The 16,407-nt window shown below is 35.3% G+C and overlaps 1 protein-coding gene across 11 annotated transcripts in view; it reads left to right on the top strand.

The window, feature by feature from the left end:
* CHD9 (chromodomain helicase DNA binding protein 9) overlaps window positions 1-16,407 on the top strand; it is a 215,238-nt gene that overhangs the window by 139,887 nt on the left and 58,944 nt on the right. For all 11 annotated transcript variants that reach the window (XM_035025212.1, XM_035025216.1, XM_035025214.1 and 8 more), the window contains 8 exons: window positions 712-833; window positions 4,083-4,326; window positions 7,679-7,855; window positions 9,160-9,303; window positions 9,424-9,679; window positions 10,787-10,997; window positions 13,237-13,432; window positions 15,910-16,077. In XM_035025212.1, the coding sequence (XP_034881103.1) occupies window positions 712-833; window positions 4,083-4,326; window positions 7,679-7,855; window positions 9,160-9,303; window positions 9,424-9,679; window positions 10,787-10,997; window positions 13,237-13,432; window positions 15,910-16,077 (1,518 nt within the window). The remainder of the gene's footprint in view (window positions 1-711; window positions 834-4,082; window positions 4,327-7,678; window positions 7,856-9,159; window positions 9,304-9,423; window positions 9,680-10,786; window positions 10,998-13,236; window positions 13,433-15,909; window positions 16,078-16,407) is intronic.

The raw sequence follows: 16,407 nt of genomic DNA, 5'->3' as shown, positions 1-16,407 counted from the left end.
CTTTATTGCACTTCTTAGAATCTGCAGTACAATGTTGAATAGAAGTTGTGACAATGGACATGCTTGCCTTTTTCCCAATTTTTAGGAGAAAACATTCAGTCTTTAACCATTAAATATGATGTTAGCTTTGGCTCTTTTCATAGATGTACCTTATCAGGCTGAGGAGGTTCCCTTCTATTAAAAATTTAATGAGAATTTTTATTAGGAATACGTGTTGGAGTTTTTAAATCCCTTTTCTGCATCTATAGAGATTATCATATTTTTGGGTTTTTTAGTCTATTGATCAACATTGATTAATTTTCATATTTCAACAACCTTACATTCCTGGGAAAGATCTACTTGGTCATGATAGATTATCCTTTTCATATATTGGATTCCATTTGCTAAAATTTTGTTATGAATCTTTGCATCTGTATTCATTAGGGATTTGGTGTATAGTGGGTTTTTGGTTTGTTTGGGTTTTTTTTGTAGTATCTTTGATTTTAGTGCCTGGGTTACATGGAATGAGTTAGAACGTATGCTGCCTTCTTCAATTTTCTGGAAGAATTGGTGCATAACTAATTTGGTCTTTAGATGTTTGAAAAATATCATCATAACACCATATAATGTTATGCCTCTATAATTATTTTTAAAAGCAATGCTTTTACCATGTATGAGATGTATGGAAGATTAAAAAACCTGAAATACACCATTCTTTGTTTTTCCACAAAGGATCGTCCTCCCGCTAATATTTGGAAAAAAATTGATCAATCCAGGGACTATAAAAATGGCAATCAACTCAGGGAATATCAACTGGAAGGACTCAATTGGCTCTTATTCAATTGGTACAATAGGTATGTAATATATCTTAATAGAAAAAAGTTTAGTGTGTTGTTCTTTTATGTGTGTCAAAATATGTTAAGTAAAATAGGTACTGATGTTGCTATATTATTACTGTCATGGAGTCTTTCTTATTGAAAGTGAGGTTACCTCAGGAAGATGTGTAAATTATAATTTAGGATTTTGACTTCAACTGCTTCATTTAAATTATGCCAGTCAGAATAGAAGAATAGAAGAAAGTTGATAAGATGATTAATAATAAAATTTGAAATACCTTTCTTACCATCATAAAACATCTGTTATGTTACAGAATATTTTTCAACTTATCAACTTATACTGCTATCTGCCAATAATTGAATCTAGTTAGTAAAATGTGAGCAATTATATCAGTAAGAATTAAGTAGGTCTATTATTTAAGTCTTCAGCAAAGCAGATTGTCAGCAGTTGATGAGGAATAGAAATCAAAATATAAGAATCTAGTAATGAATTTATGCTATTAATTATTTATTTTCCAAGTTCAAAATGCTGGGTGGAACATTAGCTCACTTTTTTGCAGTGAAAAGATAATTGCAAAAGAAGTGAAAAATGGACCCACAGTTGAGAAAGTATAGTGGCATATACAAAAGAGCAAGCAAAGGCATTATGATTAGTAATAACAGAAAAATTTGATGACACTTTTTATTCAGAATCATTCTTCCATGTTTTTACTTATCACGTGATCCTTCTGAGTTGTTGCACTCAGTAACTGTGAGTCCTGAGACAGTCATGTGGAGTTACGGGTACCTGTTAATGCCACACAGCAGTCTTTCCTCTGGTTTATATTTTCTAAATGTTAACCATCATTTTTCCCAAGAGACCCTTCCAGGTAAAATAGTTAACAAAGTATTGTTTTGCTTACCCTTCCCCATTGCCTACATTGCTTGTTTTAAACTTCCAGCACGTTCCTCAGGCTGTCTATCAACCCTACCCTCTTCACCCCCATGTGACTGCTCCATAGGGAGGGCCCATAGGTGAGCTTGTTCAAGTTCTTGCCTGCCCTCACAGCCAGGCTGACAAATATATCTCCATTCTTAGCTTTTCTTAGCCATTCTCATGTACCAGAAGTTAAAAGGTGCCTCCCCACAACCAAGACTCATGTACCACCTCTGTTCTTGACATGCAGCCTGTCCAGTTTTCTCAGAGCCTCACTTGCATCAACTGTCATCCTGCACTCTTAGACCTTCAAGCCATCTCAAGACTAGTGCTCTCCGTCCCTTCACTCTGTGAACAAATCTGGGTCTAACCTTTCATAAAAATACAAGAAAGAAAAGGATAAACATTCTCTTCTTGGTTCTGTTTTTCCTTCTATAGTGACCTTGAGCCCTCTGTAATTTCGTGGAAGAAAGCCTACAGGAGCTCTTCCCATTTCCTCATCTCCAACTTGCTTTAAACCTATTGCTTGGATTTGAGTCTTATCTTTGAAACGTGTTATTTCCCAATCCACGGGGTATTTTTCAGCCCTAGTTTGCTGTGTCCCTGCTGCTTTGGGTTTTGGTTGCTCCTTCTGTAAATTTTCCCCCATTCTCAGCCACAGCAGCTTCCACAGTGGGACTCTCTCCAGACCCTGTGATTTGCAGGTCTGCTGGTTTCCCTTCCTCTGCCTGCCCTTTCAGTGTTGCTTTTCCTCCTAACGGTGCTCTTTTGCTCTCCTCGTAATACAGGTTTGTTCTTCCTAAGCCATACTCCACACCCCCTGTGCCTTCATTTATCAATAACATTCTCATGGTCTCGTATCTTTATCTCTAAGGCCTTGAACTCCAAGCCCATATTTCTGTTTGCCTCTTGCTACCTTAAAATCTATCTCACGGATTCTTTTTTCAGCACAAAATTCAAAATTAACCGTATTGTTTCCTGTTTCCTCTGTACCAAACTAGTTCTTCCAACATATTTTGTATTTCGGTTAAGAATAACACAATAAAGGGATGCTGGCTGGCTCAGTCAGTAGAGCATGCAACTCTTGATCTTAGGGTCATGGAGCCTACTTAAAAAAAAAAAAGAATAACATGATTACTGAAATCTGGCTGTCATCAAACACCCCGTGTATCTGGTTGGTCACAAAGTCCAAATCATTCTAAGTCATAATTAACTTTGGAATCCATTCTCTCCTCTTAGTACCCCCTCCCTTAGTCCAAGTGCCCACCATTGTTTCCTGCATTATTGCAGTACTTTCCCAGTTAGTGGGCCAGGTTCTAGTCACCTCAGCTTCTAATATCCACAGTGGAGCAAGAGTGAACCTCAATACAAACGCAATTGCATCAGGGTTCTTTAAAAATTTTAAGTGACTCCCATTGCATAACAGAATAATGTCCAACATTCTTTATTTATGACCTCTTCATAACTTAGTGATACCCCCTCCTTTTACCCTCATCTCAAAACCACGTTTGGAGTCTCCCAGGTGATGATCGTATTCTTTACACTTCTGCTCCTTTGCTGTGCTCGCTGGCAAAATCCTACCCATTACTGACCTCTTCTCTGAAAGAGAGCTCCTTTTCTACCATCTCTTTTTGCCAGAGTTGGACACTTACTCCTCTGAGCTTCTGTAATAAACTTAACCCCGAGGGTTCTCAACTTGCCATATATTATAATCATCTGTGGAACTTTTTTAAAAAAATTATAGCTGCTTTTATCCTACTCCATACACTTTGACATAATGTGTAGGGAGAGCCCTTGGTATCTCTCTTTCCTTCAGGCTTTTAGGCTCTTCTAATGCCCAGCCAGAGTTGAAAACCAGTGCTTTGTTTGTGCTTCCATGATAGCACATTGCATGATTTATTTATTTATTTATTTATTTGCATGTCTGCTTCTCTAATAGATAAAAGCCCCTGGAAGGCAGAGAACATGTTCTATTTCTTTTGTATCCCATTTTCTCATACTCTCCCTGAGATATAGAAGGTATTTAATAAATGCTTCCTGAATAAATAATATATTTAGTTTGCCTTACTCCTGCCGTTTCATTCTTTAACAAAATCATACCTCTGACAGGTGTTATCTTTATTTTGGAGCTATAGAAATCTATAGTTTTCCCTCTGCAGGATTATAATAAAATTATAGTTTCATATATATACAAAATGATATGCCTAGTCTACACTTAAGCAACTTTTATGTTTTTATAAATGCAAGTATTTTAACTTGATCTTTGATTATTTTGTATATTTATCTTTAAAAACATTGTAGTGTACAGAAAAACCCAATGTATACATGGATAATATATTTGTTTATTTCAGACGAAACTGCATTTTAGCAGATGAAATGGGTCTTGGCAAAACCATTCAATCAATTACATTCCTCTACGAAATCCTTCTGACTGGTATAAGAGGACCTTTCCTGATTATTGCTCCACTTTCTACTATTGCAAACTGGGAGAGAGAATTTCGTACATGGACTGATATTAATGTTGTGGTTTATCATGGGAGCCTGATTAGCAGACAGATGATACAGCAATATGAGATGTACTTCAGGGACTCACAGGTGTGTTACTGGTGATTTTGTTTGTTGTTTGAAAGGTCAGGTTTGAAAAAGCCAATTATTATGCTTTCATTATTTTCTAATTTGGGATGAATTTTATTTGCCTACGTACATCTTAGTTCAATCTCTTTATTCATCATATTTATTTTACAATAAACTTTAGTAGCTGAGGAGGACAATGACAAGGAATTAGGATCACGTTCTGGTTCACTATATAGTATGCTGATTTATACAGATGTACTAATTTGATTGTATCCCTAATTTTTCAACTAGAATAATTGTTTTACTAACTGCTTTTAAATACACATTAAATTTATTTTTAGAATAATACCCATCTCTTTGATCATCCTCCAGTTTTTTCCCTCCATTTTTAAAATTCAAATCTTCAATGAACACCATGGGTTTAAATGCCTCTTGAGATGGAACCATAGGTTCTCTTTCATGTTCAAAGGATTTTGATTTTAGACACATTTGGTTTGTTTTGTATGCAGATACAAGCATACCTCTCTCTTATTTTCGCCTTTGGCTTGATTATTCCAGTGCTCTGGTGATTTGGTGGTTTTCTTCTGCCCCGTATCCAGAAGGCACATTTTCCATTTTACTTTGGCCTCTTTAGTAGGAAACCGAGTAGGCGATTTCTTATTTTTCAGCTGAATACACACATCATAAAATGAAGAGATAACATTACAATAAAGAATTTTCTAGCAGAAAGTTGAAGTCTAGAAAGCATTAAGTGCCAATTGCAGTTTTGAGTGGTAATAGGACTTTAGATTAAGAATTTTATTAAGAAATAATGAACAAGATTATTAAAACAGTTCACACAAAGTTATACTCTTTAATTGGAATAGGTTCATTTGCCTGACATTCTGCCTCAGTAGCACCTTAATATTTTATTTTTCTTTCACTAATTCTTTTGTTTTATAAGGATCGTTATAACATATGATGTGATAATGTCATGTGATATGCTGCAGGTTGAAGTAAGCTAATGTGCCTAGCCTTCTGCTGCTTTCCTTCCCAATTGTAACTGATTTTCTACCTATTCAAAGCTGAAAATGGATGAATTACTTGATTTAGTCCCTCTTACTTTTATGGTTGAAACAATTACATTCCTATGAAATTAAGCATCTATATAACCCTTTAGTTATTCCTCAGTTTTATTATAACTATCACCTTTGTACCTTTCAAGCCTCTGACATCTCAGATTATAGTTTGATTTCCTTCCATAGTGTTTTATTCTTCTCAATCATACATTTGTAGAATTTAAGAGCTGTATGGTATCATAAAAATGATTATGATTAACTTAGTTCAATCTCATTTTTTTTTACAGAAGGTAGAATTAAATATTGGGAGTTTAAGAGATGTTTAAAAGGGTTACAGTTTTAATAAATGTCTCATATGAGTTTGGTATAAACAAATCCCAGCAAAACTGGGATTAATAAACCCAGGTCACTTAGACTCAAAAGCCCTTGTTCTTAAACACTAAACATTGTGATATCACTTTAACTGAATGCATCCTGTCCCCAGTTGTTAGAACTGTATAAATGCCCTAGACTTATACTTTATGCCTTTTTTAATAGTATTCTACTAGATCTGTTATTCAACTTAATGGCCATTGTATATAATCAATATGAATTAATCTAATTAAGTTGGTAGGAATTAAACTCTAAATCAGAATACACGATCTTTCTTAACCTCTCGTAGTCCCTGATAGTTTACAGCTTTCAGTCCCATTTAAATATTCTCTTGGCTTGGATTCCAGGACTTTGTACTGTCCTATATTGCCACCTATTCCTTCTGAAGCTCCCTTTACTGGTTCCTTCTTATCTTCCCTGTCTAAACTTGGGGGTGACCCCAGGGCTCAGTCTGCAGACTCTTTTATATCCATACTCATTCCATCAGAGATTTCATTCAGTCACATAACTTGAGTACCATCTATACTGCTAGAAACTCAGAAATCTTATCACCAACTCTAACTTCTTTCCTGAATTCCAAAGTCCTCTCCAAATGCCTATTCAGCTGTTCCACTTGGGTATCTACTAGCCGACTCAAACATAACATGTCCAGAATCCTGAATTTTCTCATTGTAGTAAGTAGCAACACCACCTTCTAGTTGTTCAAGCTAAAAAATTTTACAGTTAAACTTGAATCATCTGTTTATCTCACTCTACACCTATCCATCAGCAAATCCTATTGGCTCTACCTTCAAAATACCTTCAGAGCTGAATACTTCTCATGACTTCCAATGATGATCTCTTGCTTGGATTACTACAACAGTCCCTTAATTGGTCTCCGTGATCTGTCCTTGGCCTCTTTCAGACTATTTTCACTACAGCAGCCAAAGGGACTCTTAAAATACATGGCAAATCATGGCACTTCCTGTCTCACAACCCTCCAGTAGCTTCTTGCTCAGAAAAGGAGCCAGTCCTTAGCATACTTTCAAGTCCCAGTACAGCTTCTTCGTCCCCTCCATGACTCAGTGGGTTTCAACTTCTCTGGCATTCTTACTATGTGAAGACTGCCATAGATACTCCCACTTTAGGGCCTTCACACTTGCTACTTCTTCCAAGAATGCTTTCTGTTCTAGATCTCTAAGTATCACCTGGCTTTCTCCCTCATCTTCAGGACTTTGCTCCAATGTCACTTCTCAGTAATGGCCTCCCAGCCAATCCATAAAATTGCAGTGGTCACCTCCGACCCCATACTTATTCTTTATCCCTGTTTTATTTTATTCCACAGCCCTTATCACTTTCTAACCTTTTTTTTAATTTGCTTTTTTTTCTTAACGGCTATGTTCTGCATTTGAAACATTGGACTGTAAGTTCCACTTGGAGAATTATTTTTGTCTGTTTTGTGTATTGCTGTATCTCCAGCATCTAGAACAGGGTCTGGCACATAGACACCCAATAAATATTTGCTGAATAAACTACTCAGGTGGCTAATTTTGATAGTAACTATTTATTTGCCATTGTATGTGTAAACTCATGGAAAAAATTAATAAACATTAAAACTGAAATTTCATTGTCCAGATTTTGTAATGGTCATTTCTTTCTGGATCTAAAATTGTTACTATAACTCTTAAAAAGTATAAAACATTTTATCAGAGAATACTTATTTGAATATAATTATAAATTATTGTGTTTGGCACAATTTTTTACATTATTCTTGAAAACACTACAATTTAATATAGTTTTAATGCTAAAATTCCTCATCTAAAGGGAGTGTATGCATGTATAAAAATTCCAGTGGAAAATGTTTTATAGCAGATGTCATTAGATGTATTTTTATGCTATTTGACAGGAATTGAAAATTGTGATGACATTCTAGCAAATTATTGTATTTGATAATAAATTTCTAGGGGCGTATCATTCGAGGAGCTTACAGATTCCAAGCCATCATCACCACTTTTGAAATGATTCTTGGTGGCTGTGGAGAGCTTAATGCAATTGAATGGCGATGTGTGATTATTGATGAAGCACATAGGTTAAAAAATAAAAATTGTAAACTTCTAGAAGGTCTGAAACTCATGAATCTGGTAAGTAACTTATCATTATTATGACTTAATGCCATTTCTTAGCTACATAGTGAAAGGTCAGATAGAGGCAGAGAGCTAATGCTAAACTCCTTTTTAGAGTGTGTATCCGATTTTTATCTGTGGTAATTGAGTTTTGTTGTGTTTTGTTTTCTTTTAATTACTGAGGAAAAAAATTCCACATACTCAGCATATGTTGTTTATAATTAATAAATGGGATTTTTAAAGATTTTATTTATTCATTTGCGAGAGAGACAGAGAGAGAACAAGCAGGGGGAGAGGCAGAGGGAGAGGGAGAAGCAGACTCCCTGCTGAGCAAGGAGCCCGATGCGGGACTCGATCCCAGGACCCTGGGATCATGACCTGAGCCGAAGGCAGACGCTTAACCATCTGAGCCACCCAGGCGCCCAATAAATGGGATTTTTAAAAGTGATCTTCTTACTAATGTGTTTGCTTATTTCAAATCAGTCTTTTGCATTTTTTAACATTTTCATTTAATTACAATCACAGAATTAGTACATGAGCACTTGAACAAATAACTCCAATATGCAGAACATTGAAGCGCCCCTTTTTACTCCCTTTCTATCAATGCCCACCCCTAGTTCCACTCCCCACTCCAATATTTACAGATTGGTGTGTATCTTTCTAGACTAAACGTTTACCGGTATACACATACATATGCAGATACACACATACATATAGAAATATTTAGCTTAGGAATTTAGAGATATTATTAAATTTTAAGTGCTAATTTGTACTATTATTAAAAATATTTATTTCCTATTACTATTATGTTTAATTTGTAATGCACGTCTAGTGTAGAAGCATATTCCAGTCAGCTCTTCATATTATAGCCTTAATGATTTGAGAATCATTCTTGTGTGAAAAGTCAAGTGATGGTTAGCCAAATTATAAAGAATGAGAACCATTTTGTATACAAATTACCATATCAAGAATTGTTACGTATAAAAGAAACAAATACCTTCTTTGTTCTTGAAAGGCCTGTTTCTTTGAGAAAATCCAAAATATGCTTAATTATTTGGAACTTTTCTTTTAAAAGCTTTCTTGAATAGGTAAAAATAGCATGCAAAGTGAGGTATTACAAGAATGATACAGAGTTTTTAAAAGGCGATTGAGAAAGTAAATTAATGAAGATTCATGAGTAGAGATGTACTTTGAGTTGACTCTTGAAAACTATGGTTAGAAAAATACTTGCTTTTGAAACACTGAACATTTAATAACCTATGTCAGGTTTCATATAACTTTAGTCTGTGGTGTTTGACATGAATTATTCTTGCTTTATGTAGGAACACAAGGTGCTTCTGACTGGCACACCTCTCCAAAATACAGTAGAAGAACTATTCAGTCTTCTTCACTTTTTGGAACCTCTAAGGTTTCCTTCTGAATCAACATTTATGCAAGAATTTGGGGATCTGAAAACAGAGGAACAGGTATCCTCATTGGTCTTTGTAAAGAAGTACATCAAACCTCTTACCACTGTGATTGTGTATGTGAGTTTGTAACTGCATGCGCATACATGTTATGTATCTTTTCATCATTTTCTTATGCAGGTGCAGAAACTTCAGGCAATTCTGAAGCCGATGATGTTGAGACGATTGAAAGAAGATGTGGAAAAAAAGCTGGCACCAAAGGAAGAAACCATCATTGAAGTGGAACTTACTAACATTCAGAAGAAATACTACCGGGCTATTTTGGAGAAAAACTTCTCATTTTTATCCAAAGGAGCAGGGCAGACTAATGTCCCTAACTTGGTCAATACCATGATGGAGCTCAGGAAGTGCTGTAATCATCCATATCTTATCAAAGGTAGCTAGAAAGGATTGCAAACAAATACTTATGTCTTTGAACAAATACTCATGAATTAAAAAAATAAAAAAACCCACTACGGCTGCAGTGGCTGTTACAAGGAAAGGCAATGATGCTCCAACTCCCCAGTCTGGTGCTCTGAGGGGGTACAAGTGTTTCAGAATCAGGGTGCCTCATGATCAATCACATGCCAAGTTACAGGAGCAGGACTTGCATTCAGTCTAATGGCGACTGGAATTCCTTCTCCAGTTGAATCCTCCTCCTGGGCAAAGGCAACAAAGTCTACCTTTGGGCCTCTGGATTTCCTTTTTTTTCTTCCTTGGTGTCTTTCCAGTCCAGGTCTCCGGGTAGTGTCTCAGCTTTTGGGCTGTAGTAATGTTACTTTTTAAGGTCTTGTTACATTCTTTGCTAGTGTTCTCTCTGTGTATCATTTCACTCATTCCTGAGAATATACTCCCATCTTTATCCAGGACATGTGGCTTCTTAGCCCTATAACTCACTCTCTTGCAATACTGTTATTCTTTAATGACCAGATGGGTGGAGAGAAGGTAGAGAGCCTTTAATGCTGATTAGACTCTCTGGAGGAAGTATGCATCACAAAGACCTATAACTTGACTTCCCTTTTAATTGTCCTTGTTTCCTTGTTTCGATGGCCAGCAGGATACCCATAGACACATCAAGATGAATTATGATCACCCTTCAGTGATGATCACTGTTGTATTGGTGTTTAAATAATAGATGTTTGTTTAAAAATATATGTTTACTCGTGTAGGTTAGAACCACATTTTCATTAATTCCTTCCCTAATAGCATTCATTAAACATTTATCAAACGTAAATTTGTATAAGGCATTATGCCAGAGGTCTGGAGAGACAAAAAGATGCTTTAAGACATTGTCCACATCCTCAATGGAATTACAGTCTGGTGTTGATGGGTGTTTAGCCACAAACATAAATAATTCTAATAAAAACAGTGTACCTGTCATCAGAAAATTTTAATGTGTTACAGAAGCACAGAGGAGCACTAATTCCAATTTTTTTAAAAAGAAAGCAACTGGGGTTTCCTGCGTCTGTGCATTGATGCTGTCTTCATAATGTTTCTTTGACAGGTGCTGAGGAGAAAATACTTGGAGAATTTAGAGATACATATAATCCAGCTGCTTCTGATTTTCATCTTCAAGCAATGATCCAGTCTGCTGGTAAATTGGTCCTTATTGATAAATTGCTTCCCAAAATGAAAGCCGGAGGTCATAAAGTGCTCATCTTCTCTCAGATGGTACGCTGCCTTGACATCCTGGAAGATTATCTCATTCATAAAAGGTAAGGCATATGATTCATCTACTGAATTATACTGTGAATTACACTAAATATATGCTATTAAGGATTTTGCATCACTGTACTGTAACCCATCTTTATGCACATCTTTCTCTTTATCTAGGTAAGAGCCCATTTACATTTGAGTAAAGATAGTTTAGGATTATGTGTCAGGTGTTCTAACCTTCATATGTTGCAAACAGTAGGTGGAGCTAAGGAGACTGATTAAGAAAACTTTGTAAATTGACAAGTATTTGTTGACCTAGAAATGGGTTTATTAGTGTCCGTTTTACTTGATTTGTAAATCACGCAGTAATGACACTTTAAATGAACTTATAACCATCTTCAAAAATAAAAAAAGTGGTTCAGTACCTTTTTAGATCTTTCATTATTGTCATTAGAACCTGAACTTGCACTTTGACTCTTACCATATACCATTTGACACTTGTTCATGCTTTCAGTCTTTTCTCATTTGTTTAATGTGGGGTTTTGTTTTGGTGCATGACAATAAGATAGTCTTCAGTATTGTCTTAATTAGTATCTAGATAAATAGGATATTTATCGTAGGTTACTTTCTCAGAACATTAGTGGTCCAGATACCAACATATTACTCTAAAAGGGAATCTAAAGATGTAGCTGTAGATTTTGGTTCAGCAGATTTTGACCCTTATACATAAGTAAAGGTCTGTACTAATTTAGATTATCAGAAATTGTGCAGTTCATTTTTTTATTTATTTCTAGTTCTGTTTTTAGTGTCAGTGTTCTACTCTTTTAGTCTAATTCCAAAATGTGTATTATTCCCAACGCATATCATATAAGAAGGAAGATAAGATTGCAGTATTCCTAAAAATAGTTATTCTTACTTCTTATCTCCTGATACAAAGAACTTTGTAAGATAAAGATGAATTTCATGGAAAACCCCAAGTTTCTTTAATGTCACATTATTAGGAGTCACATCCCATTTCATAGGTACTGGAGACAACAGTGAGCTCCTTCTGAAACTCTAGTAAATTATATGTGTAAAGAAGTGTCTTGAACCAGAAGAGGAGTGGTAAATATCCTGTGTATTCCTCTTCTAATTCCTGAATTTTTATATATTTTAATTTTATTAATGTCTATCAGTTTCTGAATTTTACATAAATGAGGAAAGATAAAAGAAGTTAAAAGTTAACTGCTTAACAGTAATGACTCTAAAGAATTGGCATTCTACAGCATGTTTTGGAATGATCTAGAAAACTGGATTTTTTTAAGTAAATTCTTAATGTTTCAAATATTGTTAATATCTTAAATTTGTTAAATGAGGTAAAAAGCCTTAATTACTGTTTTCAGATCCTTCAATAAGCACTTATTTAAAAAGTTGGAAAAAAAATTAGTGTTCTGGGGGCTTTTGGGTGGCTCAGTTGTTAAGCATCTGCCTTAGGCTCAGTCATGATCTAGGGTTCCTGGGATCAAGGCCCGCATCGGGCTCCCTGCTCAGCGGGAAGCCTGCTTCTCCCTCTCCCACTCCCCCTGCTTGTGTTTCCTCTCTTGCTGTCTCTCTCTCTGTCAAATAAATAAATAAAATCTTGAAAAAAAAATAGTATTCTAGTTTGCCCTTGATAGATTATACAGTTTACAATCAAGTATATCTTGAGAGGGGTGCCTGGGTGCTTTAGTCATTTAAGTGTCTGCCTTCAGCTCAGGTCATGATCCAGGGGTCCTGGGATTGAGCCCCATGTCATGCTTCCTGCTCAGTGGGGAGTCTGCTTCTCCCTCTCCTTCTGCCCCTCCCCTCCACTTGTGCTTTCTCTTGTTCTCGCTCTCTCTCACTCTTTCAAATAAATGAATAAAATCTTTTTAAAAAAAAAGTGTATCTTGAGAGATTAACATGATTGAGACGGAAATACTGGTAGGCTTCTTGAAGTTTTATGAAAGTCTTTGCTTTCATTATATAATCTCATTATATAATGAGATCAGCAAGGTAGTTTTTGCGTGTTTTTTTATTCCAACTTCTGAAAATGATATTCATTGTGATGGCATTTTACCTATACACCAGGAATGCAAAGATTTTGTATCTTTATATTACTTTGTATTTCCTCCCTACCACCAACACCAAGAATTATAAAACCACAGAAACTAGTTGGGATGATATTGCTTCTTAATTTTATAGTAAACATAATGTTGCAAGGAGACTGACTTTACATTTGATAGAGTGTGTCTTTATTTTCATTATATTCATCTAAATTTATGACATTTCATTTGATAGATATTTATATGAGCGAATCGATGGAAGAGTCAGAGGGAATCTTCGACAAGCTGCTATAGATCGATTTAGTAAACCTGATTCAGATCGATTTGTTTTCCTTCTGTGTACCCGAGCTGGTGGGTTGGGCATCAACCTAACTGCTGCTGATACATGTATAATTTTTGATTCTGATTGGAATCCTCAGAATGACCTGCAGGTAAATACATTGCTTGGCTGAAAGAATTAAATTTCTTTTGTCATTCCTAGAACTGTTTTTGATACTCCACCTCTTTCATTTTTATCTGAACAAACCAACAAGTATGTTTCCCTAAGAAATATCTCTGCCAAATAAAATAGATTAAATTATCTTAATTTTAATTTAATGACAATAAAATATACTTATTTAGATCATGTATCTTCTAAGTAGGTTTGTCTACTTGAGTACCATATTTGTTTGAAGTATATTATGTAAATTTGAGAAAGGCCTAAGCTTTAAGAATGACTTCTTTGTGGGGCACCTGGGTGGCTCAGTTGGTTAAGTGTCTGACTCTCGGTTTCGGCTCAGGTCCTAATCTCAGGATGGTGAGATCGAGCCCCACCTTGGGCTTCACACTCAGTGTGGAATCCACTTGAGTTTCTTTCTTCCTCTGCCCTTCCCCTGCCCCACATGCTCCAACATGCACTCTCTCTCTCTCTCCCTCCCTTTCTCTCTCAAATAAATCTTTTTTTTTAAAAGAATAACTTCTTTATAATAAATAAAAATTTCAGAATCTTACTTTCTGAAAAATAAGCACTTATCCTAATTTCATCTCCTCAGTCATCATATAATATCGTCTGCATGGAATTATGACCTAATAGACTCTGCCTTTTTATGAAATACTGTAAAAATTTAAGATATATATCTAAGTTAAGACAGTACTTGGACCTCATAGAAACAGGAATATTAATATTAGTAGAGTGATGAAATAGCATCAAAGTTTGCAGAAGATAAGCATCTAGGAAAGATATGAGAACGTAAAGATCAAGAGAAATTCTTCTTTTATTGTTCATGGTAGTCTTTATTGTATTGCAATTAATATTAGTACTTTAAGTAGTTATAATACCAAATATCATAAATTGTTTTTGAGATATACCTGACTTAATAAAAAAAAATAAGGTTTTAACCTTTCATTTGTGTAACTATATGTAATGTAGTTCAAAATGTCAAAGATCCAAAATTAATAGATTAAACCAGGGACAAACTCTTTCTGTAAAAGGCCATTTAGTAAATATTTTAAGCTTTTGTGGATTACATAAGGTCTCTGCCACATGTGCTTTGTTGTGTTTATGGTCCCTTAAAAGTATAAAGACCATTCATAGTTGGCAGGCCAGATTTGGTCCACAGGGTGTAGTTTACCAATCTCTAGGATAAACCCAAATTATATTTGCCTTTTGGATGCATATTTATACTTACACTGCCTGCAGCACATTTGATGTTCTAAAAGTTAATCTAAAATAAAATCACATGATAGAACCTGAGGAGGAACTGGAAAAACTGTATCAGATTCCCCAACTTCTTCTCACTTGTTTTTTCCTACTTACTGCTAATGTAGATCTAGTCTTCATAGACTAATGAAAAATTTGGCCTCTTATACTAAGAGCAAGGTTGTTCATGCACAATTCTGAGTTTTAAAGAGCACAAAGGGTATATATGATAGAGTAAAAATGTCAGCAAGGAGTATAGCATCAATGCCACCTGTAAATTTTAAAGCCACAATTTATAATTTAGTCTTCTGAAGATAATGGGAAGGTGATTAACAATTTGGGAGAAAGACCACTGATTCCTTGGAACCTTTAGAGTCTAAATTTAAAACATAAATTTTAAGTTTTGCAGAACCCCAAGGTAAAATATAAAGTTCTTGGTGGCTTGGGCGCTTGGTGGCTCAGTCGGTCAAGTGTCCCATTCTTGATTTCAGCTCAGGTCGTGGTCTCAGGGTTGTGGGATCGAGCCTCAGGCTCCACGATGGGCGTGCAACCTGCTTAAGATTTTCTCTGTCCCTCTTCTTCTGCCCCTCCCTCCTTTCCCTGTCTCTCTCTCTCTCTCTCCCCCTCTCCCCCTCTCTGAAAAAAAAAATAATAATAATAACAAAGTTCTTATGTAATTTCTGAGGTCTCTACTTCCAATATGTATGCATATTAACTAACTAGTTCTTTCTTTGTGTAAGTAAAATTATGTCTCCAGAGATACTCACCTTAAGTTTTTATCCCCCTCCAAATTACCCAGCTTAACTAAAATGTATTGAAAAGTTTGTTAATAATGTAGTAGAAAAAACTTGAGAAATTCAGGGTTATGTTTTAAGTTTAAAGGTTGAGTTGCCAGCAGCTAAAAATAATCTGTTCATAGAGTTTACATTCCTGTCTAAAGTTATCTTGATGATACCCTCTTTAAAAAACATTAATTCTTCATGGATTCATATTCTCTGAAATGTAAGCTTAAATTTTAACTTACTGCTGATTGTGAAGTCATTTCTCATTTTAGTAAGCACTACCTTAATTTCCAGAAAAAGGTTAGAGCTAATTCAATAGCAAGAGTTTCTAAAAATTCTTTCATACTTTTATATTCCATTGAGATAGTCTGTTGTTAAATGCTTTTTGTGTAATCCCTTTTGTGCTACTTTGTAAAAAAAATTGAATCTGTAACTTTATTTTTTATAGGCCCAAGCTCGTTGCCACAGAATCGGTCAGAATAAAGCAGTTAAAGTCTACCGACTAGTAACTCGTAACTCATATGAGAGAGAGATGTTTGACCGAGCCAGTCTGAAGCTGGGTCTAGATAAGGCTGTGTTACAGAGCATGAGCGGAAGAGAAAGTAATGTTGGTGGTGTATGTATATTTTCTTTTCACTTTGAAGTGTTTGTGTTCTTACTTGCATTTAATTTTAACTTCAGGTAGTATATCATTTAATTTTGATCCATACTGAACACTAAATAGATACTTTCACATAAGGAGGCATTTCAGAATAGACCTATATTTAGTTAATGCTTGTGAATTCTAAGACCGTTTTCAAGGCCGAACTTATTTGCTCTGCCTTTAGGATGTTTGTATCATGGCATAGCAAAACAGAATTTGTGAATTTTTCTGCATTATTTCTGTAAACAGCTTTTCAAAGTGTGTGTGTCAGACTACTGGCATTGGCTTTGTTTTGTTTTATGT

Source organism: Mirounga leonina, unplaced genomic scaffold (genome assembly GCF_011800145.1).
Source record: "Mirounga leonina isolate KUSES-001 unplaced genomic scaffold, KU_Mleo_1.0 Mir_180, whole genome shotgun sequence".
Taxonomy (NCBI): domain Eukaryota; kingdom Metazoa; phylum Chordata; class Mammalia; order Carnivora; family Phocidae; genus Mirounga; species Mirounga leonina.
The sequence above is the reverse complement of the archived record's forward strand: the minus strand, read 5'-3'. Positions and strand labels throughout refer to the sequence as shown.